The 14,826-nt window shown below is 39.0% G+C and overlaps 1 protein-coding gene across 5 annotated transcripts in view; it reads right to left on the minus strand.

Moving 5' to 3' along the window:
* Positions 1-14,352, minus strand: part of LOC308492049 (coiled-coil domain-containing protein 162-like) — a 113,798-nt gene extending 99,446 nt beyond the window's left edge. For 3 of the 5 annotated variants that reach the window (XM_081036385.1, XM_081036384.1, XM_081036383.1), the window contains exons 1-2: positions 3,443-3,548; positions 1,944-2,071 (exon numbers count right to left, since the gene is read on the minus strand). In XM_081036385.1, the coding sequence (XP_080892511.1) occupies positions 1,944-2,071; positions 3,443-3,473 (159 nt within the window). In that variant the 5' untranslated portion in view covers positions 3,474-3,548. Of the gene's footprint in view, positions 1-1,943; positions 2,072-3,442; positions 3,549-4,302; positions 4,496-13,593; positions 13,798-14,064 lie in introns of those variants that run through there. The other 2 variants (XM_081036382.1, XM_081036381.1) reach the window with 1 other exon arrangement.
* Positions 14,353-14,826: the final 474 nt, after the last annotated feature.

Consider the following 14,826-nt stretch of genomic DNA (forward strand, 5'->3'; position numbering starts at 1 on the left):
AGATGATTATTTAAAATTGAAGGTGAGATAAAGAGGTTCCCAGACAAAAAACGCTAAAGGAATTCATTACCACCAAGCCAGTATTACAAGAAATGTTAAAAGGAATTCTTTAATCAGAAGAAAGGAGAAAACAAATGAACAAAGATAAAAAATACGAATAATAAAATGGAAATAACTATGTACCTATCAGTAATCACCTTCAATGTAAATGGTGCTCCAATCACTCCTTGCCCAACTTCTCTCACCCACCCACACATGGCGTACAGTTCTAAAGGCCATACTAAGGTCAGTTAATTTCTCTGTATTTAGCAGAGTGAGGGTTGTCCCTGACAAGACAATGAACGTGAATGGAACTGGTCCAGGACTTTTGTCTGTTGGAGGCTTGTTAATTACTGATTCAATTTCATTAGTAGTAATTGGTCAGTTCAGATCATGTTTCTTCTTGATTCAACCTTGGAAGATTGTACGCATCTAGGAATTTATCCATTTCTTCCACATTGTCCAATTTGTTGGTGTATAATTAGTGTTTTCTTAATTGTTTTGTATTTCTGTGGTGTCTGTTGTCTCTTCTTCTCTTTCATTTCTAAGTTTATTTATTTGGGTCCTCTCTTTTTTTTTCTTGATGAGTCTGGTTAAAGGTTTATCAATTTTGTTTTTCTTTTCAAAGAACCAGCTCTTGATTTCATTGATCTTTTGTATTGTGTTTTACTAACCTCTATTTCATTTATTTCCACTCTGATCTTTATCATTTCTTTCCTTCCACTCACTTTTGCATTTGTTTGCTGTTTTTTTTCCAGTTCCCTTATGCACACAGTTAGATTGTTTATTTGAGATTTTTCTTGTTCCTTGAGGTAGACCTGCATTGCTGTGAATTTCTCTCTTAGGACTGCTTTTGCTGTGTCCCATATATTTTGGGTCATTGTGTTTTCATTTTCATTTGTCTCAAGGTATCTTTTGATTTCTTTCTTGATCTCATTGTTAATCCATTCATTGTTTAGTGGTATGTTATTTAGCCTCCGTGTGTTTGTCCATTTTTTCTTGTAATTAATTTCTAGTTTCATACAATGGTGGTCAGAGAAGACACTTGATATGATTTCAATCTTCTTAAATTTATTGAGACTTGTTTAGTAGCCTAACATGTGGTCTCTCTTGGGAAAGAATATATATTCTGCTGATTTGGGGTGAAATGCTCTAAAAATATCAATTAAATCCATCTGGTCTAGTGTGTCATTTAAGACTATCATTTCCTTGTTGATTTTCTGTCTGAATGATCTGTCCATTGGTGTCGATTGGATCTTAAAGTCTCTTATAATGATTGTATTACTGTTGATCTCTCCCTTTATGTCAGTCAATATTTGTTTTATATACCTAGGTGCTCCTATTTTGTTGGGTCCATAGATCTTTACTAGGGTTATGTCCTCTTGTTGGATTGATCCTTTTATCATTATGTAATGTCCTTCTTGATCTCTTATTATAGTCTTTATTTTAAAGACTATTTTGTCTGATATAAGTATTATTACCCCAGTTTTTTTGTTTGTTTTTTGTTTTTGTTTTCATTTGCATGAAATATCTTTTTGCATCCCTTTATTTTCAGCCTATGTGTGTCTTTCAATCTGAGGTGTTGTAGATAGCATATGTATGGGTCTTGTTTTCTTATCCATTCAGCTATTCATTTTATAAAAAGACCTAAATTATATAGCCCTTTAACAAATTTTGCCTATAACATAAAGTAGTATCCTTCATATTTTATATTTTGTAACAAAGAACCACAGTAAAGAGAATAAAATTTATTGCTCATATTCTTACAACTAGCTGAGATTATTTAAATGCGATAATTATTCACTTTATTGAAAGCTGCCCTAAAAGACCCACTGAGTTTAAAAAAAAAATTCTGGGTTTTATAACGATATTTAATAGAAGTTTTGTTTTCTAGGCAAAAATACCTGGCGCTTATTTTCTAGAAGAGCTGCTTCCCAAGACCACATGTCATACAGCACAGCAAATTTGTCCACTCCTGCATGGGCCCATCCCCAGTCCTGGCCAGTATTTGACTTGCTGCCCTTTTTGTGACCTGGAAGAGAGGTGGATGATAATGACCAGACACAGGCCTCTCCACAAAGCTATTCCTATTAGAAATGTGCCCTCAGGTTGTCAGCTCCATCTCAAGAATGAGGAAAATGAACAGTAAGTGGGATTTCTAAGAATCAGTTAAAGAGCCATAAGCAAAGACTAGGCCTTAAATTCATATTTGTTGGTTTCTAAGTCAATGGGGGTTTTTGTTTTTACTTTTTTTTTTTTTAAGCTTTTGAGATTTATTACAAGGTCATTCTCACAGAAGTAAAAATAGTAAGCTTCCCATTGTTTTTACTTTTTAAATTTAGTTTTAAAGACTAATTTTAAAAATATAATCAAATTCAGTTAACATGAAATCTTTACTAAAATGTCCTCAAGCTTATAATTTAACGACAAAATAAACATTTCTCCTTCTCTAAAAACAGGTCCCTGGTGGTTTAAAAACAAATCCAGTTTAACCTGTTACTTCAATTGATGATTGCCAAGTCAAAAATTTTCAGAAAAGTTTCTAAGATATGCTTTAACTATGTTAATCATTAACTTAAATAAATAAATGTAATCATTATTCAGCTAAAATATTTTCCTACTATATTGTTAGTTTCACTATCAGCATTATCAGCGCTTTAAATTTTTAAGTGCTCTATTTCAGAATGAAACATTAAAAAGTAAGAGCTTTTCAGGTGCTGAAGTTTGAATGTAATAATTACCAAGTATATGATAGGTACTGAAGGAGAGAAAGACTTTGATCAGGAATTTCTCTAGCAGCAGTTGAGAAATCATTTCACAATGAATGACTATACACTTACTAGTTGAAAGATGTTCATGTGGCAAAATGACTAAGAGTTACAATCAATTTAAATTCTTAGCTGGAAATAATTGTATTATATTATAAACTATTATCAACAAAAATGATGCATTAATATGTAGGATAATCAATAAAGATAAAAGCTAATAGCTTAAATTAAATGCCCCAGAATGTTGGATGCCATCATTGGCGTTATCTCATGAATCAGGTCCTAAATGGTCTGTGGCAATGAAAGGACAAAAGGTTCAATTCAGTATTAAATTAATTCTGTTTGGGTTCTGAAAGGTTAATTGTCAAACATTTCTTGAGCAGCACTGTATAACAATATGAGCATGAATTATCCTTAAGTACAGCCTAATATATTACCAAATAGCACAAACCCTTGCTGAATTTCCCTTTAGGTGTTGCAGTGTATCTAGAAATTCTAAGTCTTTCCAAATGTAATGCTAATGCTAGCATATTATTTCAAAAGAAATATTCTTACCTCACCTATTTCTAAAATTGGATGCATTTGAGTGGTGCTAGAAGGAAAAAAAGAATACAGATTATGGGTTATTTGATTACCCTGAGTAATGATTTCTCCTCTGGGGCTCATCTGGCATTTTCCTAGCCAGGTCCTTCTTGTATCCTGGTGATTTTCTGTTAGGAACCCAGGGATGTCTCTGCTTCTAACTGCAGTTCCCCAAGGTCAATCACTTTTTTTTGTCACTTAAAAATAATAAATCATTAATTTCACTTGCTTACTTTGCTTCTCTCAGGGCCCTGCATGACACTCCCTGCACTTTGGGTACTGCAGAAATGCCATTGGGCAACAAGTAGCATCTAATCAACAGTAAGAGTTATAATCACGCCCTGAGAGAGTAGTCATAGTCTCCAACAAAAGGGCCACTTGGGCTGGAAACAAAAGTGTATCTTTTCTAAAGTGAATGTGTGTTGGGGAGCTGTATGTGCTTATTACATTTTCAGATACTATTGGATATACATTTATGTTTAGAGGTGGGAGGTGTTAAATCGAGCCCTTAGTGCTTTGTGTTTGTTTGGCTGGTTGATTTTTAAAAATCTGACTTCTGGGGATTGAGGGGGAAGTGAAAAAGGTGAAGGGATTAAGAAGTACAAACTGGTAGTTACAAAATAGTCATGGGGATGTAAAGTACACCATAAGGAACATAGTCAATACTATTGTAATAACTATGTATAGTGTCAGATGGGTACTAGATTTATTGGGGTGATCACTTTGTAAGTTATATAAATGTCTAATCACTATGTTGTACACCTGAGACTAATATAATATTGAATGTCAACTGTAATTGAAAAATAAAAAAAATTTTCAAGTAAAAAACATCTGACTGACTTGAATCCTATGTAATTTTACTAACCATTGTCACCTCAATAAATTTTAATTAAAAAAAAATCTGCCTTCTGACCTTTTTCTTTCTCAATGTAATGGCTGGCCACAAGCAGAAGTTCTGTCTCCAGTTCCTTCAGATCCCGCAAGGCTTCGTCATACATGACATGCACCCCTCGCTGGTCCTGGGTGTAGATGTAGCCAGCTCTTATGCTGTAGTAGTCATCCTGGTTCTCCACTTCTGAGAACTCCAGGAATTGGACACTGTGGACCTGGGGAAAGAAAGCCAAGCCTGGAAGTTACCGGAAAAGGGGGGCTATATTTTGCCGGCCCAAATGAACCAAACAAGCAGGCTTCTGCTTCTATGCAGTGGGCTGTCCGTGGGGAGCTGCAGACATGCGGAAGGCTCGAAGAGCTGTACGTAGAGAAAAAGATATTAGCAAAGAATGTCGCCAGGGGTAGACATTCTGAGGTAGGTAACTAGCTGATTAAGTGTTCTGATTAACTCAGGATTACCTGGGAAAAAGCAGGCAATAGAGCCAACTAGGTGTTAAAGGTGGTCTCTGAAGTCAGAATGCCTGCGTTTCAGGTCCCGGCTCTGCCAGGACTTCACCTCGGGCAAGTCACTCAGCTGCTCTTAGCCTCTGTTTCCTCATCTGTAACATGGGGACCGTGGAGACACCACAGGTTCTGGTAGGGAGTATGTGACACTGTGCATATATAAATGTTAGCTGCTGAAGATATTTTTGTTTTAATCTTCTAAATACTTCTAAAATGCATTAACATAATCTCATATCTTAGTAATATACTGAGTTGAATAGTGTCCCTGGCCGAAATGCGTGTCCACCTGAAACCTGTGAATGTGACCTCCTTTGGAAATGAGAGTCTTTGCGGATGTACACAAATTAAGGTGAGATTGTATTGGATTAGGATGCACTCTCATCCAATGACTGGTGTTCTTAAAAATGGAAGAAAATTTGGAGACAGACGCACAGGGGAGGAGGCACAGGAAGGCAGAGGCAGAGACTGCGGTGGTACATCAATAAGCCATGGACTGCTAAGGAATGCCAAGGGTTGCTGGCAGCCACCAGAAGCTAGAAGAGGCAAGGAAGGATCTCCTCATGGAACCTTCAAAGAGAGCATGGCCCTTCTAATACCTTGATTTTGGACTTGGAGCCTCCAGAACAGTGAATGAATCCATTTCTCTCCCAGTTGTTGTGAGCCACCCACTTTTTAGTGCATTGCTACGGCAGCCATAAGAAATGAACACTATGAGTAATTTGAGCATTCCAATCATAATTTTACTTTTCTTAGATGACTGAGGATCTGTTCCTTTCTGAGAATCGTTATTCTAATAGAACTCTCATAACTTCAAACTGCTCCAGTCTTCTCAAGCCTCTGAATTCACTGCCCCCCTCAGTCTCAGCAGAAGCCCCATATACTTCTCCACGCACACACATAACCCCACCGCATTCAATCCCCTCCTCCCATTTCCTCCTACACGGTAGGGCACGATTCCACTCCCCTTCTCTAAGGCTATTCCCTCCCTGTACTCTGGATCCCATCCCCTCCCACCTCTGAAACGTCCCTTCTTGCTGGATATCCAACTCCTCTCAACCAGATATTTCCCAATTGACACTGAAACCTGCTCGCGCGCCTCTCATCTTAAAAGATCCTCACACCCTTCCCCAAGTTCCACCTTATGTCTCTTCTCCTCCACTTGGGCCAAGCTCCCAAGATGTTATCTCCACTCACTGTCTCCATTCCCTCACCTTCTACTCCTCACCATTTCCCTCCGGTTCCTGTTTTCCTCCAGCCACCCACACCACTTTCACTATGACCAGCAATGACTTTCTCTCCACATCCTGCAGATTTCTTCCGTCATCTTACGTAACCTCTCAGGAGCACCTGACACAGTTCTGTTCTCTCCTACGCTTCTTGCCTCACTCTCTTCCCAGGACTTCTAGGACTCCACATTCTTCTTGCTCTGACCCACTTTCCGGCCATTCCTGCTCTGATGCTTAAGGTGTATTTTTCTCTGTTAGCTCATTAAATGGTGGCCCCACTCAAGTCTCTTTCCTGGGACCTCATCTTTTCCTCCTATAGTCCTTCCTGAGGAAACAATACACTTTCACAGCTGTGATAACCTTCTCTAGACCCTTTGTTCCCCAATTTATATCTCCAACCCCAACCTCCTAGAGCTCTAGACCCACATATCTAATGATTTATTTAGCATCTGTTCCTGGGTGTCAAAGGCCCCTCAAATTTAACATGATCAAATTGTGTGATCTTCCCCCACAAACCTAGGCTATGTCCAGCTTCCCCATTTTAGCAAGTGGCACCACCACCCATCCATTTCCTCTAGCATGAATCATTCCTGACGTCTCTTTCTGCTTCTCCCTACATGCCCAATTTAGTGCCAAGTTCTGTTGATTTTGCTTCCTATCTCTCAAATCCATCCACTTCTCTCAATTCCATCACCTACCACTGTGGTCCAAGCTGTTATTATCTTTCCCTAGGACTAGTCTAGGAGCTTCTAATTTGGTTTAGCCTCCTAATTGTTCTATCCACATTCCCTCTGGCTTTCTTTCCCCTCCATTTTACTCACTGCTGGCAGAAGATCTTTGAGAAATGCAGTTTTAATTGTCCTTCCCCCTCCCCCTTGATACCTCTAAAAGGTATCCCATTGCCAACAGAAGAAAGAACAACTCCTTAACAGGCCTACACAGTCTGGTTTTGCCTACCTCTCTCCAGTATTTCTCAACCAAATGTGATTTTGTTCCCCAGAGGACATTTGGCCACGTCTGGAGACATTTTTGGCTGTCACACATAGGGGGAGGTGCTACTGGCATTTAGGGGGTAGAGACCAGGATTGCTAAATATCCAGGAACGCACAGGACAGCCTCCCATAACAAAGAATTATCAAGCCCAAAATGTCAAAAGTGACAAAGTTGAGAAACTTTGGGTTAGTTTCATCTTGCATCACTTTCCATCTGGATTGCTGTGTCCCTGCCACTCGTGTCTTTTTTTGGCTTCTTGTGGGGGCCATGCTCCCTCGGGCCACAGGTCCACTCCCCATTTGCCTAGTTAAAGCCTCTTCATCTTCCAACCTCAGTTCATTATCACTTTCACAGGGAACTCCCTCTGGGCTCCCTACAGCACCAAGTTATTTCTTGTTTGAGGCACTTACTGAGGTTGCTGTTTTACATTTGTTTGTTTGATTATTGATTATTGATTATTTGTCTCACTCATTGAATTATAAGCACTATGAGGGTAAGGAACATGTCTATTTTTGTACATTATTGTATTCTAAGTGTTTAGCACGGGGCCTAACACATAATAGGCGCTTAGAATATATTTAAATAAGAGAATGGATGAACAAATGAATGGTGTTTCATATTTTTTGCATGTAGATTTCTTTTAGTCTATCATTTTACGATCCCTACCTGTACTTTTAAAATATACCAGTCAGAAATACCGTGTTTTGCCCTCATAGAGTCTCATCTCATGTCAGTACAACCTAATACATGCATTCTCAATGAGGGCAAAAAGTAATTCTTGGGGGGGGAGGAGCAAAAAAATCTTACTCTTTTAATGTATAAAGCACAGACATACATACTGTACAGATATATGGCATATCTCTTATATTAACATTTCTTTGGAGAAGGACTGTCAGGGGAAAAATATCTATAAAAAAGTCCTTGTAGGGGGAGCAATAATGAAAAAAGGGTTAAGAAACATTGGCCAATTTTTTTTATATTATATATATTTTTAAATGGTAAAATACACATAACATAGTATTTAGCATCTGAGCTACTTTTAGGTGTACAGTTCAGTGGCATCTGCTCCATTCATCTCCAGGACTCTTTTAGTCTTACAAAACTGAAACTTTGTTCCCATTAAACAATAACTCCCCATTCCCCATTTCCTCAAGCCCTGGAACCAGCATTCACTTATTGCCTCAATGAATTTGACTACTCTAGATTCTCTGTATGTAATCATACAATATTTGTGCTCTTGTAACTGGCTTAGTCCCCTTAGCATAATGTCCTCAAGTTTCATCTATGTTTCTTTCTTCTTCAGGTTGAATAATATTCCATTGTGTGTATATATGTGTATTTTTCCATCCCTTAATGGTTGGGTTGCTTCCACCTTCGGGCTATTGTAAATAATGCCGTTACAAACGTAGGTGTACAAATATCTCTTTGAGATCCTGCTTTCAATTCTTTTGGATATATACCCAGAAATGGAATCGCTGGAATATATGGTAATTCTATTTGTAATTTTTTGAGGAACCAACAGACACTTTTATATAAAGTCCTGCACCATTTTACATTCTCACCAACAGTACACAAGGGTTCCAATTTTTCCCCATTTTCATTAACACTTATTTTATATATATATATATATAAATCTGATTTTCTAAATTGTTATTTATGACTCATTTAAACTGTGGAAACTATGGTTCCCAATATTTTATCCCCCATCTATTCATTCTTGTAACATAAACATTTTGGTATACTCAGTTATCAGTTATTGGATAGGATCCACTGATCTATAAATTTTAAGCAGTCACATCTTCTCTCTCAGTAGATCTGTCAATTGGTTTGTGCATGTGGCATTGCCTAGTGTATAACTATAAGAACCCCAGGGAACCTTCACAAACGGGGCACACTCTCATCTGCTTGGATGGTTAATCATCTGTATCAGAAAGATAGGTGAGGAGTACTCTATAGGTCCCTTCCATGGGTCCTATGCTACTATAATCAGATTTAATGTGCAGTTATAAATACACCAGATGGTGACATACTTAATTTCCCCGAGTGACTCCTCTTTGATGAATTGCCCATTCAATTGTAGATTCTTAAGGATTCGAGCAGAAACTTAGAAATCCTCTAATAAGTAAAAAGATGAGCATTTCTAAATAATATTCCTCTAAAAGGATATTTCATAGTTAAGCAGGTTGTTGTAGGTTGTTTTTTTGGTTTACTTTGCTTTTTGCTATTCTTTAGGCATAAAACTTTTTTTTTTTTTTTAATTAGGAGCTTACTTTGGCTAGGAGTTCTAAAAGTGAAAACATTTTTTCTTATAAAATGATAGGCACCAGTGAAAAACAGAAAAGATGCTGAAAAATAATACGTCACATACAAAAATGAAACAGCGTGCTTAGATTTAGAATACTAGCACGTTGGCTTCTGTTAGCATTTAGCTCCTTTCACCTATTATGCAAAATGAGCTCTCCTTTGAGGAAAGGGACCCCAACTTAATGTGGTTTGCTTTATTCCTTGTACTGGAAAGACCTTTCCCAAGTTCTTCTGCTGGGGAATATTATAAGAATTTAAAGAAATGGCTACTGTATTAAGTTCTGAAGCTGATGGAAATCAATGGCAGAGACAAGATGCTAACTGTAATGCCATAATCTATTTAAATGGTCTTTTCCCCCCACTCTTGCCACCCCCACCTCCTTGTTCAAGCCCTTTATATAGACATACATACTCCTTCTCCTTCCCGCCCTCAGTTCCTGTCTCTGAAATGTATGCTTATGTCCAATGGTGATGAACTTTGAAAACCAGATGGCCAAATTACTTCATACTGGCTTATGACTCAGTCACTATAATATCTTTTTTTAAATTTTATTTTGTGGAAGACCCTCCCTCTTTAAAGTTTTTGTGGTCTAGAGAATTGATTCTTCAATATTATGCTTAGAGGAGTGGCAGGAAAGGGAAGACAATAATTACCTGTTTGGGTAAGAAGTAACTTGATCTTTGGAATGATTCATATGTTTTTTCAAGTCTGCAAAATAACCGATGCCAAAATAACTATTTGAGTCCAGTAACTATAGGAACATTAGTGGCCCATCAGTCATTCTTTTCACTTTATTGGTTTCTGTCATCACTTGTTAATATGAATTTCAGGTTTTGGCAATGCAGACAATATTTCTCTGACTTGCTTACCATCTTTACATTAATGCCAGATAATAATAGTCCTAAGAATTTCAAATGTGTTCGATGAATGACTTAATCCATTGGCTATAATCTTTCAAATATTTAAAAAAGGAAATTAAAATAATCTATTCTCTGCCTCACCTGGGGAATATGATATTATTATTGTAGCTAATTGTTCTTCATTTAAACAACATGATATACTTAGCAAAGCACTTCTGTGTACATTGTCTTTTTGTGACCTCACAACCATTCTGTTATGGACAGAGCCTTTTGTTTGTCCAACAAACATTTATCAAATACTTAGTATGTGAAAGATGGATATCCAATTCTTTACAGCAGGTCCTGGAATAATATTGTTTTGTTCAGCATAGTTTTGTTGTAACACTGATGAGATGCCATAGGAACTTAGCTCTTGTTTATATCAATTAGCCTGTGGCAAAATTGGTTTCATTATACCTTGTTTTGCTTAAAGTCGCAGAACCTATCGATGACGTTGACTGACTTACTGTACTTTCTTTTGCCACTTGAACATCTAGTAAGCATCTAAAATTTTTCACGTCCTAAACTGAGATTCTGATCTTCCCAACAAACCTGCTCCAATCACATCCCAGATGGTAGCAACTCCAAACTTCTAGATACTCAAACAAAAACTTTGGAGTCAATTTTGACTTCTCTCCTTCTCTCATATTCTACATCCCTTCTGCCTGGAAATCATACTGGCTCCAAAATACATCCAGAATCTGACCATTTCTCACCATGCTATCTCTCAGACACACTGTGTCTAATGTGATCAATGTACTAACCTCCTAACTAATTGCTTCAGCCCTAGAGTACCTTCAGTCTATTCCTAATACAGCAGCATGAGTGTTAGAATGTAAGTCAAATTACAGCACTCTTCTGCTCAAAATTCACCAAGGGCTCCGTTTCTCACTCAGAGTTATAATCAAAGTCCTCACAATGGTCCATAAGGTCCTACATAACCGGTTCCCCACCCCTCCAATCTCTCTAACCCCATTTCCTGCCAATTTCCCCCTCATTTACTCTAGCTGCTCTGAACTCCTTGCTGTTTCTACAACACTGCTAGACACGGTCATTGTGCCTCAGAGCCTTTGCACTGGCTCTTCCCTCTACCTGGCACTCTTCTCCTCGTCAGTCACATGGTTTTCTTCCCGATTTCCTTCAGGTCTTTACTCAAATATTACCTTCTCAATATGGCCTTCCCTGATCATCCTACTTACAACTGCAACATCCCATCACCAACCTCCACCATTCCTTAGCCCCCTTTCCTTCTTAATTTTTTTCTGTAGCACTTTTCACCATCTTTACTAGTCCTCAAAGGCTAGGTTATTCTATGAAAAATAACCCTCAAACTCAGTGGCCTACTGTTAAAATTATTTTCTCACTCATGCAGAGTTCACTGCAGGACTAGTTGCTTCCTAGGTAGCAATCTTCCAGCAGGGAATGACCCCGGGACCCAGGATGCTTCTATTTTGTGGCTCCATGCATACCTTCCACTGGCTGCAACAGGGAAAGAGAGCTGGAGGGTCATAAACCAGCTCTTAAATGCTTTGGACTGGAAGTGATACATGTCATTTCTGCTCACAGTCCACTGGCCAAAGCTCATCAGTAGGCCCCACCCAACTGTAAGGGGCTAGGAAGTCTGGGAAAGTTCTGGTGCCAGGCCATCTGACATTCCATATATATGTTACTTATTTATTTAATGTCTGTCTCTTTCCACCAAATAGTCCCATGAAGGCAGGATTTGTGCCAGTTTTGTTTACTGCTCTATCTCCTGTACCTACTGGACTTATTGGTCAGCACATTTATGGAATGAGTGAATGAATGAATGAATGAATGAATGAATGAATGAATGAATGACTCACAGCCTGTGGGAGTATGTAAGCCAACCATCTAGCATGGCTCTCAGCGGAGTGCTGTACTGGAGGCAGACAAGTCGGGGAGAAGTACTCAGCTCTGCATAGAGAGGAAAGCTTCCGAGAGAAGTGGAATTTGAATGGACTCTTGAATATAATAGACATTTACCAAGGAAAGAGGAGGTGAGGGATAGAAGGGCCAGCATGTACAAGACCAATTGGCATGAACAGCTCTGCCCATTCAGAGGAGGGCCAGATGCAGCTCCATAAAGATAGAGGTATAGGGACAGTGGAGGGAAAGGAGGTCCAAGATGTGCCTTCCAACTTCACCAAGGAGCCTGGACTTTATCTTTTAAAAAACAGAAAACTGAAAAAAAAATTTAAAACATTAAAAAACTAAAAATAAAAAAATTTAAATAAAAAACAGAAAACTCATGAAAGACTTGAAGTAAGAGAATAAACCGATAACATTTGGGCAAAGATCTTGAGAATTTACAAAGCAATGAGGAGACCATTGTCTTATTTAAAATTATCTGTTCCCCACCAACCTTGGAATTAGTTCCTAGCCTTTGGAGAGCCCAGCCCTTCATGGTCTGGTCTGCTTTTTTCTGCAGCCTCATCTCCCACTGCTTGCTCACAACAAGCCTCGGTTCCTAATATGTCAAGTCCAGACAGATCCTGAACATGCCATGGGGTATCAGGTCTGTGCCTGAAGAGACACACTCAAGGTCAAACAGCTAGGAAAAGCCTCTCGTTCTGGGGCTTTTTCTGCTTTGCCACGTGCCTAAATTACGTTCATAAAGTGGGAAAGTGTCTATGACGGGTTGTAAGTGCTTTTCTTTTCTGGAACTGTCATTGAGTGAACACTTATTAATCCTACACATAGCTCAAGACTTTCCTCATAGAATCAAACACACTGGGCCTCGGGGAGGGGTGTCTATTTTAGGGGTTTCTCTGATGTCAGCTCCCCAGGCTGGTAAGCCGAAAGATTTTGCTCCCAGTAGCCTTGCCCCTGGACCTGGTGAGATGGACCCAACAAATTAACGCCTGTATCTGTGCCTCCCCTCTCCTACATGCGGAAGAATCACATAGTTAGGTCTGGACATTCTAGTTTAAATGTTGGTAAGGTCCCACACATGGAGTGCAGCTAAAGCACATGCTCCAAGTGGCTTGGAAAACAGAAAAGAGCTTCCCTGTCAAGAGCTTCCCTGTAAAGACATATGGTTTTCAGGCAAGGACAACAGAATGGGCTCCTTATGCTCTTTCACTATAAAGTCAACAAACCAGCAGCTGAAAGGCCTTCCTTCTTATTGTGGCCTCCAGGGCTGCTTTAAAGTGCTCTTTGCCCGTGTCCTGCTCACAAGAGGCTCAATATGTTTCATTGTGGTTAAGAAGCCATTTCCCTTTCACCACATTTTTTTAAAAAGCTATTTATCTAAGAAGCCCCCACCTGCTACTCCATCATATTAATTGATTCTAGGTGCTTGGGAGGAGGTTAGCTTTGGAGACAGGATCATTGAGGAAGAAAAAAATTGCAGCATAATAGCTCACCTTGTGCTCAGCAGGTGACCCATGGGTGTAGTGGTGAGCTCCTAGGCCTTGCAAGGTGCCCACGCCTCCTTTTGCCATATTTACCCAGGAACTATCATCTATGGTGGGGACCAGGCTCCCTGCAACCAAGGTAAGGCCTGAAGTGTTGATTGTCAGCGTTCGCTCAACAGATCTGAAGTAGTTCAGAATTCCTAAGCAGATGCGCTAAAACAAAGAAAGAACAGGATTAAAACTCTGCCCTTTGCTAGTCCCACCCTAGAGTAAAACTTAATAGGGCCCTGGAAGTTGGCAGGTCAACCCTACTGCTGAGAAAGGTACACACCTCCCCAGAAAGGCCTGATTTCATGGAAAAATCAGAACAAAGAACAAAGTGTAAAAACGCGTTGCTACCAGAATAGCAGGAAAGCCCCCTGTCTAGGCAACCAAACATTTCAGATGCCTGAAAACCAGCGTGCTGGACCATTCACGTACCTGCAGCTCCCTGATTCTCAGGTGTCGCAGGTACAGAAAGGACAAGTAAGCGCCTCTCATCAGGACAGGATCCCTATCGCTGGGCCCAGGCCCATCATCCAAGTCCAGAAGTTGCAGGGCCATTGCATAGCTGTACCTTTAGCAGGCAGGAAACAGAATAAATGCCCTACCTCAAAGTGGTTTGGAGAATTCATATACACCAAACTGAAGTCATTTTATTTAACTTAAGGAAGCTTCATAATAGCTACTCTTTAAAAATGCACTGAAGATAAAATAATTACTCTCTCTATATAAATGTAACAAGCAATTTCTTTTAGCAATCACTCTTGTTAAAAACCCAATCCTAAAGTGAAACATTAATTTAGTTGTCTTACCTGCTTTAACAATCTTGTTTTTATTTGTTTCAAGTATGTTTGAGTTAACATGTAACCTCCATATTAATCAGTCACTCAATTTTCCCCACGGTGTTTAACCCATTTCCATGAGACACCATTAAAATAATTTAATTTTACCCTGTCTCTTTTTTCTGCTCGATGAGTGCCTCAGCACGTTGGGTGAGACTTATTTGGGCTAGGTCATTTTCATTTCGTTCCATCGAAAGGTCATCTTCCTTCATATTGTCATTCTATCAGAAAAGTAGCACTAGTTGAATTATGCAAACATTTGCAATATTATTAACAAAATCACAGCTGGGTCATCACAAAATTAAATCATGATTCAAGGCATATTTAGATGAACAAGTGGAATAGCATCTCAATCCAT

This window comes from Rhinolophus hipposideros (genome assembly GCF_964194185.1).
Source record: "Rhinolophus hipposideros genome assembly, chromosome: 3".
Classification (NCBI taxonomy): domain Eukaryota; kingdom Metazoa; phylum Chordata; class Mammalia; order Chiroptera; family Rhinolophidae; genus Rhinolophus; species Rhinolophus hipposideros.